General features: G+C 40.0%; 1 protein-coding gene across 4 annotated transcripts in view; it reads left to right on the plus strand.

The window, feature by feature from the left end:
- Positions 1-21,869, plus strand: part of Su(dx) (WW domain containing E3 ubiquitin protein ligase suppressor of deltex) — a 78,222-nt gene that overhangs the window by 17,915 nt on the left and 38,438 nt on the right. For 3 of the 4 annotated variants that reach the window (XM_083138398.1, XM_083138399.1, XM_083138400.1), the window contains exons 5-8: positions 1,802-1,957; positions 12,798-12,993; positions 17,811-18,075; positions 20,408-20,562. In XM_083138398.1, the coding sequence (XP_082994524.1) occupies positions 1,802-1,957; positions 12,798-12,993; positions 17,811-18,075; positions 20,408-20,562 (772 nt within the window). The remainder of the gene's footprint in view (positions 1-1,801; positions 1,958-12,797; positions 12,994-17,810; positions 18,076-20,407; positions 20,563-21,869) is intronic. The other variant, XM_083138401.1, reaches the window with a different exon arrangement.

The following is a 21,869-nucleotide window of genomic DNA, read 5'->3' on the forward strand; positions in this document are numbered from 1 at the left end:
TTCAGTTATGTTGTGAATAATGAAATCTTTTTCATGGAGTACTGTGATAGAGGCAATGGAGTGTCCAGTGGCATTCGTTGTTAGTCTTGGAGTTTCTTTTTAGCCATGTTTCAGATGACCTTCCATTCTGCCCTCCACTGTCCTGATAGTTCTGTCACTGTAACTTTGGTGGCATGAACATGTTATTTTTACACCCCCAGAAATGCTTGATCCTGTATGAATTACCTTTTGTACCGTGCTGAGTAATCTTACCTGGTTGGCTTGTTTTTGTTTGACTTTGATGTTACATTACCAGAGTGCCTTGGCAAGTCTATTGGAAGTGTATGATTGGTATGAGATGGTGGATACAATTGAGTTTAGTGTTGTGCTGCTGGTGAGCCTCCCTCTATGTGGTGCAAGCAGTTTCCTCGATCTGGAAATGAGCAGTGTGCATGATGGCTTTTCCCCCTTTTTTTTCTGTGGTAGACATTGTGTGGATCTGCCAGTATCAGGTTTGCAGTAAACTGGTGTGATGAATTTGTTTTGATTGGTGTCAGATGGTGAGGTCAAGGAAGTTTGAGTTGGTGATTCTGCTCTTTCTTTATACTGAAATTGATGGTAGGTAGTATGTTGTTGAGGAAATTGGTATAAACTTGATTAATTCTGTGACAAAGAAGGTTTGATAATTTTTTGATTGAATTATATGTATGGGGCATTCCATTTCAAAGTGCCCCTGAATCTCAATATTTAAAATTAAATACAATGCTGTAACTTTATCCTATCTTGTGAGTGAACAATCAGAAATTGTCACTTGTATAAAAAATCAAGTATTATACATAATTAGGGCTCGGATAGTTATGCATTAAAAAAATGCAAAAAATGCACTAAAAAGTGTAAAATATGCACTAAAAAAGTGTAAAATATGCACTAAAAAAGTGTAAAATATGCACTTTAAAAACGTGTTTAATTTATGAATGCTGTATTACAAACTATGAAAGATTACATGCCAGGCAATGAATATGCATTATTCTGAATGCTCATTCGCTACACAGTTTTTTTCAATGAATATGGTTCTGCGTAAATGAAACAATACACTACAGATCAAGAACATGATTGCATTTGATAACAACATGTCTCAAATTTTCGAACTTGACACTCCTTCTGTTTTCATCTAGAATAGTATTATATTCAGAAACACACGTTTCACTTCGCAAGATACAAGTGGACTATTTTAGGGCAACAAAGTCGGACACATTTATTTTCATACAAATATGCAACTGCATATGAAATATGTATTTTTAGTTAAAAATCCTTAAATATGCATTTGCTTATGCAATATGCAAAATGCATAATTATCCGAGCCCTATACATTATTAAGTTAGAGAAGGTAGGAGGTATTTTACATATTGTTTGTATATTTTAACTATTTGATTTACTTTTGTTTTCAATTGTCCCACCTGAGGCACCAAGAAACAATTAATTTCTCCTTTAACTGTTAAATTTCCCCCTCAACACCATTTCATTTGAATATTCAAATGTCAATTACCTTCTCTCTCTCTGTCTTAAATAATTTATTTTTCATCATTTGAAAATTCACAGAAATTAGGAGTTCTTTAAGTAAGAGGCATTGTTTCAGCTGAAAGAATTTTAAGGGTAGTTATGTTTAATCAACAGTGTTAAGTTTCGTATGTCATTGCACAGAAACTGGAAGAAAAATGTTGCTATCTATTAGTAGAATATTTACTTTAATATAAAAGAATATAGTCTGTGTGTCCCACCCATGACAATGGAATGTCCCATATATATATTTCGTTCTTTTTAGCAGGTAGAGAGAATGCCACAAGTAGGAGCGTTTTGAATGGAGGAATCAGAGTTCGAATGAGGAACCAAGCAAGTGAGACGTCAGCAAGTTCTCAGAATCGTAACAGCGGACTTGCAGCATCCAGTGTACCACCAGATGTATCATCTTCAGCTTCAGGTACATCTCGCCTGGGAAGTCTCCTCCCACCTCTTGAAGAAAAGTACTGTTCAGGCAGTTTAGTTTCCCAGTCTTCATCATCTCCCAACCTTTCGTACAGTCCTTTAAACTCTGAGGAAACAGCTGACCATCCCTATCACCTGATCCTACCTGTTCTGCATGTGTCAACTCCTGACCCAATGTCCAGCCGTTACAGGCGAGAAGGAAGGAATTTCAGCCTTCCTCAAATAGGTAGAGTAGATTTCATGTGTATTGTGACACTGGCACATTAGTTTGACAATGCACTGTTTGCACTGCATATTCTATTTTATTTCCTTGCATTGGATATGTGTGTTCCAATAATGATATGCAGATACAGAAGTGAGCAAAAAGATGGTAATGGGATTGTAGTAATGCAAAAATTAATGATTTAAAAAATATTTTGTTAAGTTTTCTTGTGTGTGTGCCACAAGATTTTTTCTTCTTTCAGTTACTTGTGAAGTTCCATGAATGTAATAATTCAGGCTTTATGTTGAAAGTTTTTAGGAACTTTTGTGAATGAATGAAAGTGCATGTGTGGGAGCAGATAAATGGCATAATGATATATCTTAGAAAGATGAGGAAGTTAAAAGTGAAATAAAATCACATGTTCTTATTGTGACTTTATCAATCTTTCAACATGTTTACTAGACGACATGAAATGTCACCTTTAATTATATGACAGATTAAGTTGTACTCGTATCAGTATCTGCCAGTATGGGTCCAATATATCTATAAGTAGTGTGCAATTTGGAGCAAATTAGCCATTGCTAGGGACATTGAATTTTCGTGATGCGCGAAAATGCGAAATGTGAAGAAACGTTAACATTTTTTACATTCTGCAAATAACTACATCACCAATGACGAAATATGTGCGAGTTTTATTCCTGAAGTAACACGAAATGAATGCCTTTTTGCGAAATAGCTTTGAAATATGCAAAAACTGGAAATTGAGGCCGTGTGTTTACACAGGGGTAAAAACAAATATAAATCACAATTTTAAGTCTCGCTGTGCAAGAAGTAAAATTAATCAATTAAAAGAAAGAACAATTACAGTTGTAATCTGAATATACACTTCCCCGGTCACATATAGCCCATGGAGTGCTAAGAACAAGATACTTTTCAACTTTTTTGATGTCAGATCGAGTCCCATCGCCTTAGTTTATGGTTTTTGCGATCGAGTCAGCTAAAATTGTCGAGATTTTAGATATCCCACTGGGAATCGAACCCGGGACCACTCAATCTGAAAAAATCGTGCCACTTTGCTCGGAAACGCAAATCATATCTCGCGCAAAAAATGACGATGTTACTACTCCCGTGTGGCTATAGGTGCATACTAGATTTCTGGCAAAATCGCGCTACTTTCAGTTAAACATTTCATACCGACGCTATCGCTCTTATGTGACCACTCCGCATAACTTGATTTTTTAAAAATTATTTTAGCATCTCTTTTGTCATTTTTGGCTTAATCACGACAATGAGTAATCATATGGTGAAATTAATGAAGGAACAATGACGAAGGACACCCATGCCAACACCCGGCTTTGAAACTTGGAACCCCTAGCACTGTAGTTCAATATGCTAACAACTCAGTCACGGATGTCTGCTATCTCCGCATATATCGCGCCATTTGGATCAATATTTTCGTGCAAGCAATACTGACGTTGCAGCTCCCGTGTGATGATAGGTGCGCACTTCATCTTCGCTAGAACTGCTCCACATCGCTCGGTAACACAGGGGGAGAGAGAGTTTCTTGCATGACAAATCTTACGACTCCCATGTGATGTTACATGTGGGTCGTGTCGATCCTTGCTAAAGTCGCATCAGTTCGTTGGGTATTGCAAAACACTTCATGCACCACAAACAGTGGCGTGCCAAAGAGGGTGTTGATGGAGTTCGTAAACCCCGTTTGGCCCAATATATAATAATAATAAGCAGCACATTGAAAGCAGGATAAGGTGGCAAGAGGGTGGACTACTAAAAAATGTATATGTAACAAGATATATAACGATATATCACAATATTGAAAGAATATTGACCAGGCGATATCAAGTAGACAATATATCACAATATTTTGGCGATATATATTATGGAGATGATATATCACCGATATGACGATACAGAAAAATATCATCTGTGACGGTATTTTCATGATATGTCGCGATATTAAATTTCCGATATCGATGTTACAGCTCCTGTCTGGCTTTAAGCCCACATTCGATTTCCCGTTAGTTCTTTGCCATTTTCCTCGATGGTGCAAATGTTCCCAGATAAGGTGAAAAATCTTGGGAAACGTAGTTACATGTAGTTTCATGGAGCTGTTGGAATTATTCCATATGACATGCACAATACTTTCCTTTTGCACAAAATTTGGAAGGTGTGCACATTACACATCTGTAAATGTGGTACATTTATTCTTTAAGCATAAAACACAAATGGTGGATTTTCATGGTATTTTTTGTTTTTAAAGCACAAAATGTGATGATATTCACAAAAGATACAATTTGTATTTTATTCCAAATAGATGTGTTGTTTCGTGATTTCAAATGGATGAAAATGCATTCAGAACATACCATCGCACATACATCAACACTTTTTTTTCAGCATTTAACAATTTTCGGTGTTGTTGGATTTGCAAAAATCCGTTATTCACCATGCTTGCGCGAACAACAGACTGAGGTGGCAAGTGACACGAGGCACATGTCGCCTGAGATTGAGCCAATCAACAACAGTGTTTCATACCATAGCAGTATGATAGGCTGCACAGGTCTGAGTTTGATTGGTAAAATCCTCACGCGACACGGGTCCCTTCAGTCTAAATCAAAACCTTCATTTTCATGCAGGAACAAACCAAGGAGACACCATGCACCGTATTGAGAAAATGGTTTAGTCCGAGAAACACATGTAACTTGTCATGTCACTTTGGTTTGGAAAGTTGCATTTATTTATGAAGGTTGGTCTCTAAGAGAGATATGTCACCTGTCACTTGAGTTTGAAATGGAACTAAATGCATGTTCACCATTCTCTGAATAGATTCACTGTTAGACTTGAGTGTATAGCATATTTGCAATAATATTGTCTTCGAAAATTAAATAAGGCATAAGCAGATGCTGATCACAAAACTGAATTTACAGTAGTTTTTTTTTTTATTTTAATATTGTTTCCTCTCACCATTCAAAACAGTGTGCCGAAATATTTTTTCCACCACTGGTGTATACCACCGATCTAACATTCTTTTACTGCTCCCCTCAGTTTTTATTTACCGTAAATTTGTGTCCCTAGCCATTGATTACTATTTTTATTAATATGAGCAAATAATTCATGTCCTTAAGAAATGCCAAAAACATGTAGTTCTTTTTGAAAGTCAAAACCTATTGCAATTGCCCTGTTAAATACATTAAGGTTAATGAATCATTCAGATTTTTCAGGAACATCTGCAATTTTATGTCATCAGTTATGAGTTTTTGAAAATTTTATCAGTACTTTATTCACGATGGATGCGGTAAATGGGGTTTAAAATTACTTACGTGAAATTTTGAAATTTCGTATTTCCACGTTGCACAATTTAATGGTTATATCCTATTAATTTTGAAGACTCTTTTGTCTTCATTCACTAAGGGTATGGCATCTGGAGCGGATGGTTCTGCCAATGTAGATGTTGTGCCATTGGCATGTGGCCTTATAGACACCAGGGGATGCAAGTTTGGGTAGGTAGTATCTCTTGAAATTGGGTATTGCTCTTCCGATTTGGGATATAGGTTTGTGTGCCAGTTGAAGGGTTTAAGGGCCTTGGCTAATTTGTCTGATGTGGTGGGGTGATATGGAAAAGCGATCGATTTGGGTTTGGGATTTTGGTTCGGGTTATCTCTGTCTCGTGGGTGTCTGAGCTGGGCTTCTGCTTTTGCACACCAGAATGAAAAGAAACCTCACTGCGGGAGTCACAGAGGAGGGGTTGTTTGCAACGTCCGTACCCCCTTTACTACACTTTACTACAATTACTACACTTGAAACACTTCAATTAGGAGGATGGCAAAAGTCTACCCATACGTGCTAACTTCTTACCAGTCGTTGAACACAGACTCAAATATCTCAGGGCTTACTGGGTCAATGAAAGATAACACCAGCTTATACACTGCCCTCCAGAAATTAAGCAAATGTGAGGTAAAAGAGAAAACAGTTGGAGACAGTCCAGTGGCGGTCCGTTCTCTTCACTGATGAGTCCAGGTTCTCACTGGACAGTGATTCGCGACACCGATTGGTCTTGAGAGAGGCAGGAACTCGTTACCATCCCTCCAATATTGTTGAAAGGGACAGATATGGTGGTGGAGGTGTGCTTGTATGGGGTGGCATTTCTATTGGTGGACGTAATGACTTCTATATCCTCCCACGTGGCACCATGACAGGTCAGCGCTATAGGGATGAGGTCCTTGCACGTTATGTGGAACCCTTCGCACGAGAACGAGGTCCGGGCTTCATTCTGCAGGACGGTAATGCCCATCCCCATAGGGCAGAACTAGTCGATCAGTTCTTGGACGAACATCATATTCAACGCATGGTGTGGCCATCCCTTTCCCCGGACCTTAACCCCATTGAACACATGTGGAATGCTCTGGGGAGACGTCTCGCTGGCCTTGTGCCCCCTCCACAAACACTCCCAAGACCTTCAGCTGTCTCTCTCCCAACAATGGACCCTCATACCCAATGAGTTGGTGGACAACCTTATTGGCAGCATGCGGCGGCGTTGTGAGGCGTGCATTGCTGCGTGCGGTGATCATATCCCTTATTAGTGTCAGACAACGGTCACTTTCTGTCTCCAACGTTTACCCCCTGTGATGCTCCATGAGTACATTTCATTTCTTTTGCCCACGAGTGTACCTTGTTTTGTGTTTCTTCTGTTCTGTAAGGCGTGGGATACTTGTTTCTTTCGTTACAAATAAAATATGTACACCCTCTGGTCTTGTGTTTGATTCTATTGGATGATCACCATTTGTTGCTTAATTTATGGAGAGCAGTGTATATATATATACACTCACGCATTTCAGCCTTTCTAGACTCTCACCTCCAACCCCTCTCCAAGCCCTGCCCTCCTACCTCCGTAACACCAACCACTTCCTTAACATCATCCAAAACTTACCATCCCTACCACCTAACACCATCCTCACAACAGTTGATGTCACCCCTCTACACCAATATTCCCCATGCCCATGGCCTCCATGCCACGGAATCATTCCTTAACAGCCGACCCAAACCCCACAATCCCAGCACCCACTTCTTGATACAACTAGCCAACCTTGTACTTACCTGCAACAACGTTTGCTTTGGTGACCAACATTACCTGCAGATACGTGGCACAGCTATGGGTACCCGCATGGCCGCCTCTTATGCCAACCTGTTCATGGGCAGGCTGGAACAGGAATTCCTTGACTCCCAGCAACTGAAACCACTCCTCTGGCTAAGATTCATAGATGGCATTTTTCTCCTGTGGACACATGGCGTACCCTCCCTCACTACATTCCTAAACCAACTGAACGACTTCACTACCCTCAAATTCACCTGGTTCCACTCCAAAGACCAAGTGACCTTCCTAGATGTGGACATCCACATTGCGGGAGACCACTTGGAAACTTCCATACACATCAAACCGACCAACCACCTCCAGTATCTCCATTACTACAGCTCACACCCCTACCACACCAAAAAAGCCATCCCATTTTCCTTTGCCCTCAGAGGCCAGCGCCTCAACTCATCTCCCTCATCCCACCAAAACTACAACCTACGCCTGCACCAAGCCCTAACCAACCATGGCTACCCCTCCCCCTCATCAACAAACAAATCACTAGAGCCACCTCCCACAACTGCACCAAACAACCAAAAACCAACCCTCCCAACTCTGATCACCCAATACCACCCCCACATTATGAAAATCCCACTCCCTCCTCCCCATCCTGCACAGTGATCCTGATACCAGGGACATCTTTCGGGATAAACCTAGGGTCGTCTTCCGTCGCCCCCCCCCCCCCCAACCTCCAAAACATCTTGGTCCAAAACACTCCCACCCCTTCCACACCACTCCCCCAGCTCACAGGTGCAACAAACCCAGATGCAAGACCTGCCCCATTCTCATCACCTCCCCCACCCTCCTGATCTCCACAGCGGCAGGTGAGTTCAGCCTTCACCCTAAGGGCACCTGCCACTCATCCAACCTAATTTACAAGCTCATCTGCCAAATCTGCGGCAACTTCTACTTAGGCGAAACCTGCACCCCCTTGAATCTAAGGATCAATAATCACTGTTCCTCCACCCAAAACTCCGATTTCACTGTTGCCATCCACACCAACAGCCATAACACCACCTTCAATAACTGCTTCCGTGTTGCCATCATCCATCTTTTACCCCCCCCCCCCCCCCGCTCTGACTCATCTTTCCGCAGGCGATGGGAAATGGCCTATATAGCAATATAGAAGGCATGCATGCCACTATATCCCCCGGACTCAATCTAGCCAACCAGTAACCCTTTCCTCTCCTCCCCGAAACTACCCACCCACCTTACAGTAAACACTGGTTAAAGTAATTTTCGTTATCTATCAACTGTTTCTAGCAACACTGCTCGTAGAGACACTACGGTCAGTATTCTGTGCCTCTTCTCCAAGTGACGCCAATCTTTTTTCCTTCTATCTTGAAAATTCGACTCAGATCACGAAATATAGAATTATTTTTCGTCGTGTGATAAGTGTTTACTGTCTCCTTCATCATTTGTATTTATCCACCCTTCTGGCACCTTTTCTGATCCTATTCGTGTATATATATATATATATATATATATATATATATATATATATATATATATATGGATTAGAATCTCAATAAAAGAATGTCTGTCAGCACACGTGTCTTTGCCTGTAACTCCGTGTCTTTACCTGTACCACACCTTTGGTCTCGAAGAGATAACGGGGAGCAGGGAACATCCAATTTATTTCTCGCAGTGAGGGGAGTATGGGGACCAAATTTTATTTAGGGCTTGGATCGCTGCCGACGTCACGGGCTCCCCTGTAAGAGAATGTAGGAGGCACACGGTACCCCCAACCACAGCCCGGAACTGGCCGTAGCCAATTGGTACCCCCTACGAGTGAGATGCTTGAATGGTAGGATCAAAGGATGCCGCAACACCCTGGCGTTAGCGGGGAATTGGCAAGCCAACCGGTGTCTCCTATGCAGGGACGGCAGGTTAGGAAGGAAAGGTCCTGGTACTCCCAGTCAAGCAGGACAGGTAGAACCTGAGTACCTATCAGCCGAAGCGATTGGACCAGGTAGATAGGTTGCTGCTAGGCTCTTCTTCTTTCTTCTTCCTCCTTCCTTCTGGGATGGCTTCTAGTCTTCAGGCTGGGAGGTCAGTTTACCCTGGATGTTTGCCCGTTGACATCAGCGAGCCAACTGAGCTCCGGGCCTCGCTGCGCTGGCTTTATACTCACGGTGGTGCATGGGTGGTGAAAATCCTAAGAGTACGTGTTGCCAACACACTTTTTGATTACATATTGCAAACTCCGTACTGACAATTATCATGGTTTCACATCGAGAAATCACTAGTGGAAAAATCACTAGATGCAAGTGTTAACATAAACTAAAACTGGGCGCATTTAGACAATGCAATTAATAACGAGTTGTGCAGAACTCTACATTACTAACAAAGGGTTTAACAACAAATACAGAGAAACTAGTACTCACTTTTATCCACGAAGCTGCTGTTTTTTTTTTTCAGTGGCCACTGCCACCATCCTTGTTGGAACTTGCTGTACTGTTGCTTTTGTTTGTAGTTCTCTGGCTGCCGCTAGGTGCGCTGTTGTTAACTGTGCATCTCGGTCTGTGTCGTCTGCTATTTCCAGGCGATAACTGTTGTAGTAGGGGAATCCAAGTGTGGTGCACTTGCCCCCTATTGATGTTTAGCTCGTGCGGGAAGTGCATTATGGCATGCATTTCTTTGATTTTGGTGTCTACGAGCATGTGGGCAGTGTGTTTGACTTGAACCCTTTGAATTTTATGGCTATTGTATTTGATATGTTTAGCAAGACCAGTAGTGGGTTGTGCTTTTTTCGCATCTGCTAGGTGCTGTTGGATTCTTTCATTGACAGATCTGACGGACCTGCTGATGTAATGTGCCTTGCATTCACACTCTGCATCATCAAGGGGGGAGAGGAAGTACCGTTAGTGTTTGTTCAGTTTATCAGCTATTTTGGAATTGGGTTTGTGCGCTACTTTGATGCCATATGGGAGAAGGCCTTTGGATATGCGGTTGGAAGTGGTGGGATGGTAGGGGAAGGCAAACCCTTTATATTGGCGGCTGGAGGTTGATTGTGGTTGATTAGGGTGCCTCACCTGTATTTCCACTTTACTGCACCAAGTGGAAAGTTGTGCTTCCGTGTAGCCATGTTGTTTCAGGGCTATTTCAGTGATGGTGGCTATCTCCTCTCATAGATCCTCTTCTCTGCAACAGTAGGAGAAGCCTCTTCGATAAAAGTTCAGCCACATATTGGCTTTTTGCTTGGGTGGATTGCTAGCGAGAGCATGTATGTACTGGTTGCCTGCATCCAGTTTTCTGTAGACAGTGGTTGTGAATTTGTTAAGTGCACGACTGATGGTGATGTCCAGGAAGTTGATTTTACCATGTTTTTCTTGTTCTACGGTGAAGTTGAGCCTGGGGTGGATGCTATTTAGCTTGTTCACTAGAAAGTTGAGTTCTGTCTTTTTGTAAACGACTATTGTGTCGTCCGCGTACCTTCCATATCGGATGTATTGTAGTTCTGGAGTGTGGAGTATCTCTTTTTCAGCCAGGTGCATGACGATGTAGGCTAAAGGAGCTGATAGCGGATTGCCCATCGCAAAGCCCTCGGATTGTTTGTAGAATTTATCCTCAAACTGAAAGTAGTTGTGTTTTAAACAAACTTCCAGTAGCCTGGTTATCTCTTGTACCTCTAGAGCAGGGATAATTAATCGAAAAAGAAAAAAAAGAACTTCGTGGATAAAAGTGAGTACTAGTTTCTCTGTATTTATGTACTACCGCGTCTCTCTCTTCCCAATTATGAAAGGGTTTAACAATGTAAAATACAATTATTAACGTTCATAGAACAATTAGAAACAAAGCGTATGCCTCGCAGGGACATTCCACTCAACGCTTTCAACTGAATTGTTAATTCAAAAAGAAAGTAGCAACCATGCAGGGTCTATTATAATAAAGTGGCAACCACGTAGGGTCGTTACATGATGAAAGGAGGGAGGTCCTCTGGCCTCTGGTTTAGGACACAGCCGAGAAGAATTCCTAGTTCTCTGATATTTTGCTAGGTGTGTGTATCGCATCGGGCCAGGAAAACTATTTTCATGCCAAACTCCAGGCCACTCTTAATGCTCATGCCCCTTACCAATATTTATTTAGGATTCACATAACAAGGTAGAAGGCCACTCCTGAGTGTGGCCACTAATTTCTAAATATCCCGGTGACCTCTCATCACCAGGGACTTGGCTGGGCATTTGCTGATGTAGCACTTAGGTTACGGCTTGTGACAAAATGTTATATTTATAAAAAAAAACAATAGTATGTTACAAAATTTTATTTTGAAACACCTAGGATGGAAGGATATATAATATTTGTTAAAAACACTAAAACACACAGAAACAGCACGATTAAAAGCACTTTAGCAGTTCTGCCGAGCTTTCGATCCCATCTCGGAATCACCTCAGGGCTGGTCGAGGGGTGACGAAAGGGACCCGGTTCAAGTTCCGCTACTCACTGTGTCTACTGGAAGTTGTCATTGAGGTCTTGCAGTGTTGGTAAGTACTTGTATGTTAGTAAATATAGAACGGGATGTTAAGGAAGGTGTACACATAATCAAAAACAAATAATCTCAATGACAATTTATGTGGAAATCTTTATTTATCATGCTACAACACAGTAAATCTTAAAAATCCATCTCCCCCAGCCAACAATCCAAACATACAAGTACTTACCAACACTGCAAAACCTCAACGACAACTTCCGGCAGTCACAGTGAGTAGCGGAACTTGAACCGTGTCTCTTCCGTCGCCCCTTGACCAGCCCCGAGGATGATCCCGAGATGGGATCAAAAGCTCGGCAGAACTGCTAAAGTGTTTTTAATCGTGCTCTTTGTGTGTGTTTTAATGTTTTTAACAAATACGTTGCCAGCACGTGATGTAAGAAGTTTTCTACTGTCAGATATATAATATCTAAAAATTATCCAGTTTGCTTTGAATTTTATTCCCCTCCATATTTTTTGTATTTAGAAGCATGTGCTGAATTATAATTTAATTAAAATTAGGGCCGATCTGAAACCACTTTAAACCAAAACCAATGCTGATACAATTACAGATTCTGATTGATACAGATATCGATGTTTAAAAGTTGTATCAAAAGGTATTAAAAATATCAATTAATATTAATGTGAAAGAATTACATACATCTGTTTACAATAGTTTTGCTTCGAATATTACAGGATTAGTTTGGAATATTAAAATAGTTGCCATTTAATCACAGAATTCACTTTTTTCACACAACACTGCTGTAATATAAATGAAATTGCATAATTTCGAGGATAATTAAACCACACAGAAGCGTCTTGCAACATTCTTGCAGCCCCTGCAAAATATCCAATCATTGATACATACTAATAGAACCTTGAAGTTCATGAAAATTTATTTTTTTAAAAAAACTGTTGAATTTTTTTCCTGAATCCAATATTAAGAGCATGTGAAAAATGAATTGTATTGCACTACACAAAATAATTGTCTGATCTTGTTTTTGTGTCTTGTCTTTCAGAGCTGGGCAGCTCTACTGCTTCATCCACTCCTGTTCCTGTGTCGAATGCAACCAGCAATGGACCCAGTACAAGTAGTACCCCATTAGTTAATGGTTCTGTGAGCTCAGCTGCACAATCTGCAACAAATGGTTCAACTGCAGAGGCAACAACACCAAGGAACCAAGCGAGTACTGTTGAAGAGCCACTACCTCCAGGGTAAAATAATATACAACTATTTTTACATTCTGAAAAAAAAAAACCCAACTGATATATTGGGTGTGTTATAAGTATTAGGGATAGGTCAGATTAATCGGTACTCTATTCTCTATTAGTAGCTGATATAGGGAGAAAAGTGTGTCAGTTTATCCTTAAAATTGCCAATAAATTTACTGATGTGGAATTTTTATATATACAGTTTTATGATCACAGATTTTGCATTTTCCTTCTTTGTACACTTTACTTTCTTTGCTTCAATAGTTCAACATGCAATAGATTTTCCCCAGATTATACATTTTCTTTCATTTGAGTTTTTTAGAGACAGGGCCCTGAAAAGGTATAATAAAGTTCCATTGTAGCTTGTAATTTAGCAGAGAGTATTAAGTAACAAAAATCTGCAATTAACGATTAATAAGGTAAAATTCGTGTACCATGGTTTTGTAAAATATGTATTAATATGTAGTTTCTTTTTCTAAGGCAAAATCCATTGCTGTTACCTGGTTACAAATATTAAGGAGGTCAATTGAAATGTAGGAAATGTATTACAACTTAGCATTATTTCTAACTTTTTTTTTCTGTTTCATACAATATATGAATTTAACTCTATTGTTTTTGGCTGAAGTAAGTGTCATTAACATTGGTTAAAATTCCAATCTTGTTATATGTTAGGTTGGAACCTTCTAGATAAGAGATAATCTTTAGCATTTTACTTGTCTAGGGCAGTTCCATTTGTCACTGAATCTGTTTTGGACTATCAGCTTGCCCCTAATGATTGATGTTTTTAAGTATGTAAAAGTATAAGGAACAGGTCATGCATATGGTGGTTACAGTTACCTATGTACATCAAGGTAACATGGCATATTGAAGTGTCAAGGCAGCATACAATAAATAAACACATTAATAATGATTAATGATAACGTCACGGTATCATCTTTGGGTCAACCATTGTATGATCACATGTTGTGACAGCAATATATATCTGTGAGATACATAAAACCGAAACAAATATCTATTATTCAGAAACAAGTACATGATGCAAGGAACATAATGCAAGAAATACAAGATCTTTTAACTTCAGACATATAGAGTTCTAAAACAATCTCTTTGAAAGATGTAATGTCACGGAATCAGCGTCAGAATCAGAATTTGTCCAACATCACTAATGCACATACAAAACACGTAAATTGTTTGAAATTAAACATAATTCAAATAAAAAATAGTGATACATATTTGCCATCACTAATGCTATCCATTATCTACAGTCAACCTCTGTGGTGGAGAAGTTAACAGCATGCTACAAAGCCAGTTTCCCAGGTTCAAATCCTGGCCTGGCCATTGATGTTTTTCGTGTGTCCCTTCATCAGCTTCATCATACCATTGCTTATCCTATCTTTGTGATTAGCCAAAAGTGGCAGAAAAACTAAGAAAGATAATCACAATTGATTAATCAATGAACTGTTATATACTGTCACGGAATACAACTGATGAAAACAATGAACACGCTCAGTCACTTGAATCTCGGGCTGCTCAAAAAGAAAGCTCATGTCATCTGCATCAACCCAACAATTATCTTCTGGACCCAGGAAGACAAACACTTTTTCATGGTTATCTTTGTGATGCAGGTTCAGCACTTCATACTCTCTCTCTCTCTGTTGCATTCGTTATTTGAGTTATATAGGTCTTTTTGCTCCTCTTAACAGCGTATGTTGCCAGAACAAGGCTTCGTACACAGGCTGTAGATGTTACAGGCTGGGTTCCTGTATGCTCCAGGTCACGAAGAAGCTTACCTTGGTGTATCCCAAATTGAAAAGTGTTATACAATGTTATCATGATATACCTTGAGAAAGATGGTAGAATGATTATGTACAAGAATAGAATGTGTTCTTCTTGTGCCAGGAATATTAACTCACTTTAGATTACCCCATCTGCATCAAGGTCAAGCTGTGTTTGTTGAATGTCAACAGCTGATAGGTATCTAATACAAATCCTTGCATTCCTGTCTTCACAATATTGATGTGAACCTGATAGAATTGCCAAGTTGCCTACCTTTTCAGTTCACCACCAGTGCCATTGGTTACCCTTGCCATTCTTACCATGACTGTTGGCAAAGATCTTTGAAGGTGCTTTAAATGAAACAGATCACGTAAAAATGTCATATTTTCAAACAGGTATTTTTGTCTCAATTGGCTTGCAGCACATCTGAAATTACTTTGATGGATTGTATCTTTGGCTGTCTGTTTCTCTTCTCTCGGGAGCAATTTCAGAAAACCATCGGCAGCAAACTTATTATGGGACATTTCATCTGAAATGGTCGCAAGGGGATAAGGTCTGTGTAGCAGTCCAGATACATGCTGTGAAGATGGCAGAACTGGTGGGCGACCATCGTAGTCAGCAGATTGTATCATGCTGCACTTAGTTTTCTCTTGATGAATGTGTTTTTTTTTTAAATGCATAAAGTTGACTGTCCAGCACATCAAGACACCTAGTCTCCTTTTTCACCCACCCATAATGGAGAGGCTATGATGCTACAATGTCCAGTACAGTATTCCCATGGCAAGCAATGTCAGCAATCGTTGGCTTGCCCAGTTTATTTTTTAACCCTTAGTCCGCCGCCGTCTCATATATGTGACAAAAAAAGTATGTCCCTAGTAGCCGCCGTAACACACATGATACAAACAGCTTTAGGTACAATTATCGAGGGTTTGCCACACTTATATGTGTATATTGAGGTTGAAACACTGACAGTTCGTTCGGGAACATGTTTTGCAATCGTGTTTTCCAAATCGCCCCCCTCCTTTCTCGGAATATGTCACGTGTTTGGGCTCACCCAAACACTTGTTCGTAACTTGACAGACACAATGAATGCTTCGTATTTACAACGCTGTTTTCCTCCAAGCTTCCAACGCTGTGATTTAGTACTGATAAGGCACACATTCTTCTTTGTGTTTAGACCTGGTGATCCAGCTGAAGTAGTGGTGGGGGGGGTAGGGCAAGGGGAGAGGGGATTGGATGAGGTTTGGCGGTGTCAGCTTTCTGTCACCTCTATGTTAGAAATGCAATGAAGCTTGACGATAGCCAGAGGCCAGAAGCATGTGTCAGCATGCGTCCATCAGAAGTATAGACAAAACAAACGATTGCAAAGGCCTCTGTTAGGAAAGGCGTCACCATAAACAGTTTGTATCATATAACAGTTCATTGATTTCCCTAACGCACAATCGTTTCCTTCCGGACATATTTCCACAAAGAGCCGACTCAACAGGGAAGAAATAGATTCACAGTAGCTACACAAGATGCAAGTGCGAACAAAAAAAAAAGCAAAAGTTCGGGTTTTCTCCCCAAACTAGCTGGAGAAGAGGGGGCAAACTCCACATTTTTATGTTTTTTAATTAAAATTCGGGGGATGTAACCCCCCCCGCTGTTGGGGCATCCAAATTTTACATGGTTGCATGCACCGATGTATTGCCTGCAAAACAAAAGTTATCCGAAGTAGATTGGTCCCATAGTGCCAGAGTTATTACGATTTTTCTAAATTATGTATACAAATTCAAATTTCCCGCTCAAAGCCTCGGCGACACTGGGCTTACTTTCGTCAGGCCGCGCGGCGTACTAAGGGTTAAAGAAAAGGAGGGGGTTTGTATGCATTTATTAGTAGTCGTCCCTCATTTTGCTATCTTTTCCTGCCTAGTAAAAAGGTAAAAGGTAAAGTGCTCCCCTGTGCTTAGCACCACGCCATAAAGGCGTATAGGGGGTGTGGGGGTAACGCCCCACACTTTCTTGATCCGGTCGTTAGTGGGGGTGATGTGATCAGCATCACGCCCCTGACCACCTTTACCCCCCCAGGGTTTCCCCCAGGTACCCATGTCATTCGATGCTTTTCCTTCCTAGATACTTGTCCAAAGGGGGCTATGACCCCCACCAACCTCTGCTTGGGTATGCCACTATCTGTGGTCCATTCTGCACCAACGTTTCGGTCACATGATGCAAAATTACACAAAATTATTATTTTTTGCTGTGGGGTCGTCGTCATTATCAGGCCCTGCACCATCTTATGTAATTTTGTGACATACATATGATTCTGTGATGCCACTGTAGCAACACTGATAATGAGAAATTCCTTTTGCTAATCTGAAGCTATGTTTGTCATGAAACTTAACTTTAAATACACAATACTATTGTTCTATACCTAAAACCAGCTTCAGTGTTGCAACTTTTTCAAAATTTCGTCTCAATCAGCCTACAAATACTACGTATTTTACAGGCCTGTGCTTACTTCTATAGCTGATGTTCCCTATTTTTCCACTAGCAATTTCTTCCTCCATATATATGTATTTTTAATATCAATCACTTTATGATGATGAATTTACACATATGCACTACGATTTGGCTGTGCAAAAATCAGTTCACTGTATGTAGGGATAGGGCACTGGAAGCCATATATTGTTTTGCAATGTTGATATTGGCAGAAAAACTGAAACAGACTGGATATTGCTGATATCATGAAATATGGATATCAGAGCTTCAATTTGTACATTCCCCTTACCCGTACACATCCTTTTGTATTTTGCCTTTCAGGTTTACTTTTTCATGGAATTGCCCTCTAGTGAAGAAATATACATTTATAACCAGAAATGTGGGATATATGACCTGAAGAGACTGGAATTATATGAGGACAAGTCAATACATATATCAAAAATGATGTGTGGGAACCCTGAGTGTGTAAGAATAGTGTTTAGGGCAGCATAATTTCTTGGATGAATGTATCATCAATTGTAGTCACCATTGTGGAATGTTAGCAGAATATTATACTAATATTGCAGATGGGAAATGCGTTACGATGTATATGGACGCCGTTACTACGTAGACCATAACACTCGCAGTACATCGTGGGAGCGACCACAGCCACTTCCGGCAGGTTGGGAAATTCGCAGAGATCCCAGAGGACGTATCTATTATGTGGATCACAATACACGTACAACAACGTGGCAGAGGCCGAACAGTGAACGTTTGCAGCATTACCAGCAGTGGCAGGGGGAAAGAGCTCATGTAGTTCAACAAGGAAATCAACGATTCCTTTATCCACAGGTAGGGGAATTTGAATTAAAAACTGCTAATACATATTTTATCATCACTAATTCTGTTGTTTGTGATTAATACTGCTGTATGACTCTCATTAAAGTTGATGTCTTGAAAGTTCATGAGGGGATGTAAGCTAATATCATTTTGAATCAATATATTTTGAAGGTGGTTTCAGAACAGTTTTAAATATTAATACATACCATTCTAAGGGGGTCTATATCCACCAGTTTTTAAGGATTATTAAGTCCACAAGGAGTGAATACAGTACACCAAAACTGGAACTCTGTACTAATTGATTCTTATAATTTGGTTTTCCTTTGCCTTTTTTAGAAGTCTAATTGATCATGTATACCATGGAGTTTCATCATATATTTATTATAGAGGAGTACTGTAATTCAGTGAAGAATTGAGAACTTGTGGGGAGAACATTTTGGAGGTAGTCCAGTATTAGATTTGAACCAGCTCTCCCATGGTAATGAATATAGTTTTTTTTTCTTCAAAAAAAAAAAAAATGCAATAGATGATCAATTTGGACAATCAGACCCAAAAGTAACCGACATTCTATATCAAGCACTGAAACAAGTGTTTGGCAAATATTTGATCAAACCCTGTTCAGACATATAATTTAAATTCATGGCAACATACTTAACCTACTAACACATTTTTTCTTCATTACTCAAGTCATACATCATTATTCCTCGTAGATATATTTTGGGACACCCTTAACCATTGACAACTACTCTTTAATTGTGAAATCCATTTTTGCAACACATCAATGGAGCATAACTTTTAAGGTATTTGAACTGCACAAAATGCAGGAAAGTGTAAAATTTGAAAGCCACTGTAGTTCATTACATATGTTAAAATTTTTCCTCTGGAAAAGCCATATTGTACTACACTTATGTTGCCATTCATCACCAAACACCCCCTCAAAAAGTGCTTGGGATCGTCTGTACACGTCATACAACCTCAAAAGGCATTGCCGGTTTAGAATACACTCATACCAGCTACAGCAGTCAATATGGACAGACGATGTGAACTGAATGAGGTGGAACGAGGGATGATCATTGGAGCCCACAGGTTTGGGCATTCGACCCATGAGATTTCCAACAAATTTCAGATACCGCTGTCGACAGTGAGTGATGTTATCATGAAGTGTAAGTGAGAGAGGGTCATGACATGCCGACCCAGACCCAGTAAACCAAAAATATTAACAGATCGTGACCGTTGATGCTTGAAACGTGTGGAGTTTCGATCGGCTTCCAGTAGTGCTGCAAGTGATCCTACTGTCTGCAGGGAGATCGTCGCCCTTGGTTTTCATGGTCGCGCAGCAGTTCACAAGCTGCATATCACAGCCTGCAATTTGACCCATCGGTTACAGTGGTGAAAGAAACTCCGCCATTGGACTCTCGAACAATGGAAATCTGTCCTATGGAGTGATGAATCGTGCTACCAGATGTGGCGGTCTGATGGACGTGTGGGTGTGGCGTATGCCCGGTGAACGCTCTTTACAGGACTGTATCGTACCCACAGTGAAAGTCGGTGGAAGTGGCATCATGGTGTGGTCCTGCTTTTCGTGGTATGGTCTTGGTCCTCTTGTTTTAGTTTGGGGAAACATGTATGCCGATGCGTACTGTGTATTGTGTATTGGCGGCCCATACCTGTTTCAGCACGACAATGCTCCATGTCATACGGCAGGCATTATCAACACGTGATTCGAGGACATGGGTGTGCAAAAACTTGATTGGCCGGCCCAACGTCCAGATAACCCAATTGAACACCTTTGGGACGAGTTGGAGCGCCGCTTGAGAGCCAGGCTGAGAGAGCTGCCCAAAAAACACCACTAAGCTGTTTGCCACTTTGCAGCAGGAATGGGGCAAGATTCCCGTCGACACATATCACAAATTGGAGGAAAGTCTTCCTCGAAGGCTTGCAGACGTCATTGCGGCGAAAGGTGGCCCTACACAATACTGATGTGGTTCTACGACCGGATTAACGTACTGGTAAGGGGTGACGAATGGCAACATAGTGTATTTTTAGGATAGGGAAGGAAGGAAGGAAATAAACTTTGTTTTATGCCTTGATACAGGCACTCAAATGCAATATTTTATAATATTGTGCTCCATACTTACAGCGATAAGGTTATTCTTAACCTAGCCAAGTGGGCATTCAGATGAACGTGTCCATTTATATGTTATGAGTTAATTTTTGTGTACACCTTTCATTTAGTTCCTTTTTTACTTTTGTATTTTCACCCTTGGTGGTAAATCTGCATAGGGTAGTCATAAAAAGGAACTGGTTAGATGTGGTACTGATTTTCGTACATGCCATTTTGCAGCACACTGGATCTTCACCAGCACCAGCAACTGATGATGATGACACTTTGGGTGCACTCCCAGCAGGTTGGGAAAAGAGAGTGCAACCTGATGGCCGGGTTTATTTTGTAAATCACAAGAACCGAACAACGCAATGGGAGGATCCTCGAACACAAGGGTAAGGAGAATGATGTGACAAATAATACTTTCTTGTATGTTCACATAAGGACAATTCCATAAGAAGAAAATTTTTAATAAAGGGGTATAGTCTAGGAGCTAGGAGAGTTCTGTTGAAATTTTCAGAGCCATAAATTCTGTTTATTTATATGATCTCTACTATATGTAGGCATTAAAAAAATATTGGTCATGTTCTGACTTGTCATTTTCGGGATATTTCCGCCATCTTGAATTTTTGATGGATTTTTTTACACTTTTTGGAGTAATATGGGGAGTAGTATATCATTTTATATGTTTTCAAGCATGCTGAGTTAAAAATAAAGCCTTGAAAATGCTCTAGAAAAAAGAGTAAATGCTATGTGGCCTTTTACATTTGGAAGAGGAAATATTGACTCAATATTTTTTAATGTTTCATGTGTTTTCTTTTCCACTAAACATTTTAACATAAATTATTTCTTTTGCACTTGCAAAATGTACAAAAACTGATGTTTCCAACTTAACCATATCAAATCAATACAAAAAAGAAGATTGTCACCCACCATCTCAGATTTTTGTGAAACTTGGTGTGCACCCTTCCCCTATGGTTGAAAGAAACCCCCGAATTTGTTTTCGCTCTATCTCAAATGGTTTTAATTTTACAGCACTTTGAAATGTCATTAAATATGTGTTGTGTGTCACTCTTTCTCTTTAGACTCTCGACACAAGATACCTTTGCTTACATTTCAGATTCTTTCTACTTAACCAATGATCAAATCTTTTTGAAATTTTACATAAAGCTCAATGAAATAGTGAGGATTTCATAAAAAAATACATCAGCACCAAAATGTTATATAAAAGCCTCAAAAAGACTAATAATGGGTTTGCAGCCTAATTTTTGTGGTGGAAAAGCTAGGTTACGAAAACCTGAATTTTCAGCATGTGGTCTTGATGGAACCAAAAGTTATTAATGTTTTAAATCATTGGAAGGACATGCTCTTTCTCTACAAAGAATATTTTTATTTTTTTTTACTCCTGCGAAAAACTTTTAAGCTACATTTTGTGTTCTGTACCTTTTTGACCATCTCTAATGCAAATTGTTAACATTTAGGACCAAATCGGACTGATATTCAATTTTATATGGAAATCAATGTTTAGGATATTTTTTTGTACCAGGTAAGCAATGAAATATCATAGCAATAATTGTTTTTAGAGGAAACATATACATCCAAAGTTTTAGAAGAAAATATTGGACACACTGCCTTAAACATGTGTTCATTGATAATCGCTACTAACGGGCTTACTATGCCATTCGTATGATGCAATTTATTA

Source organism: Lepisma saccharinum, chromosome 1 (assembly GCF_977018435.1).
Source record: "Lepisma saccharinum chromosome 1, izLepSacc3.1, whole genome shotgun sequence".
Taxonomy (NCBI): domain Eukaryota; kingdom Metazoa; phylum Arthropoda; class Insecta; order Zygentoma; family Lepismatidae; genus Lepisma; species Lepisma saccharinum.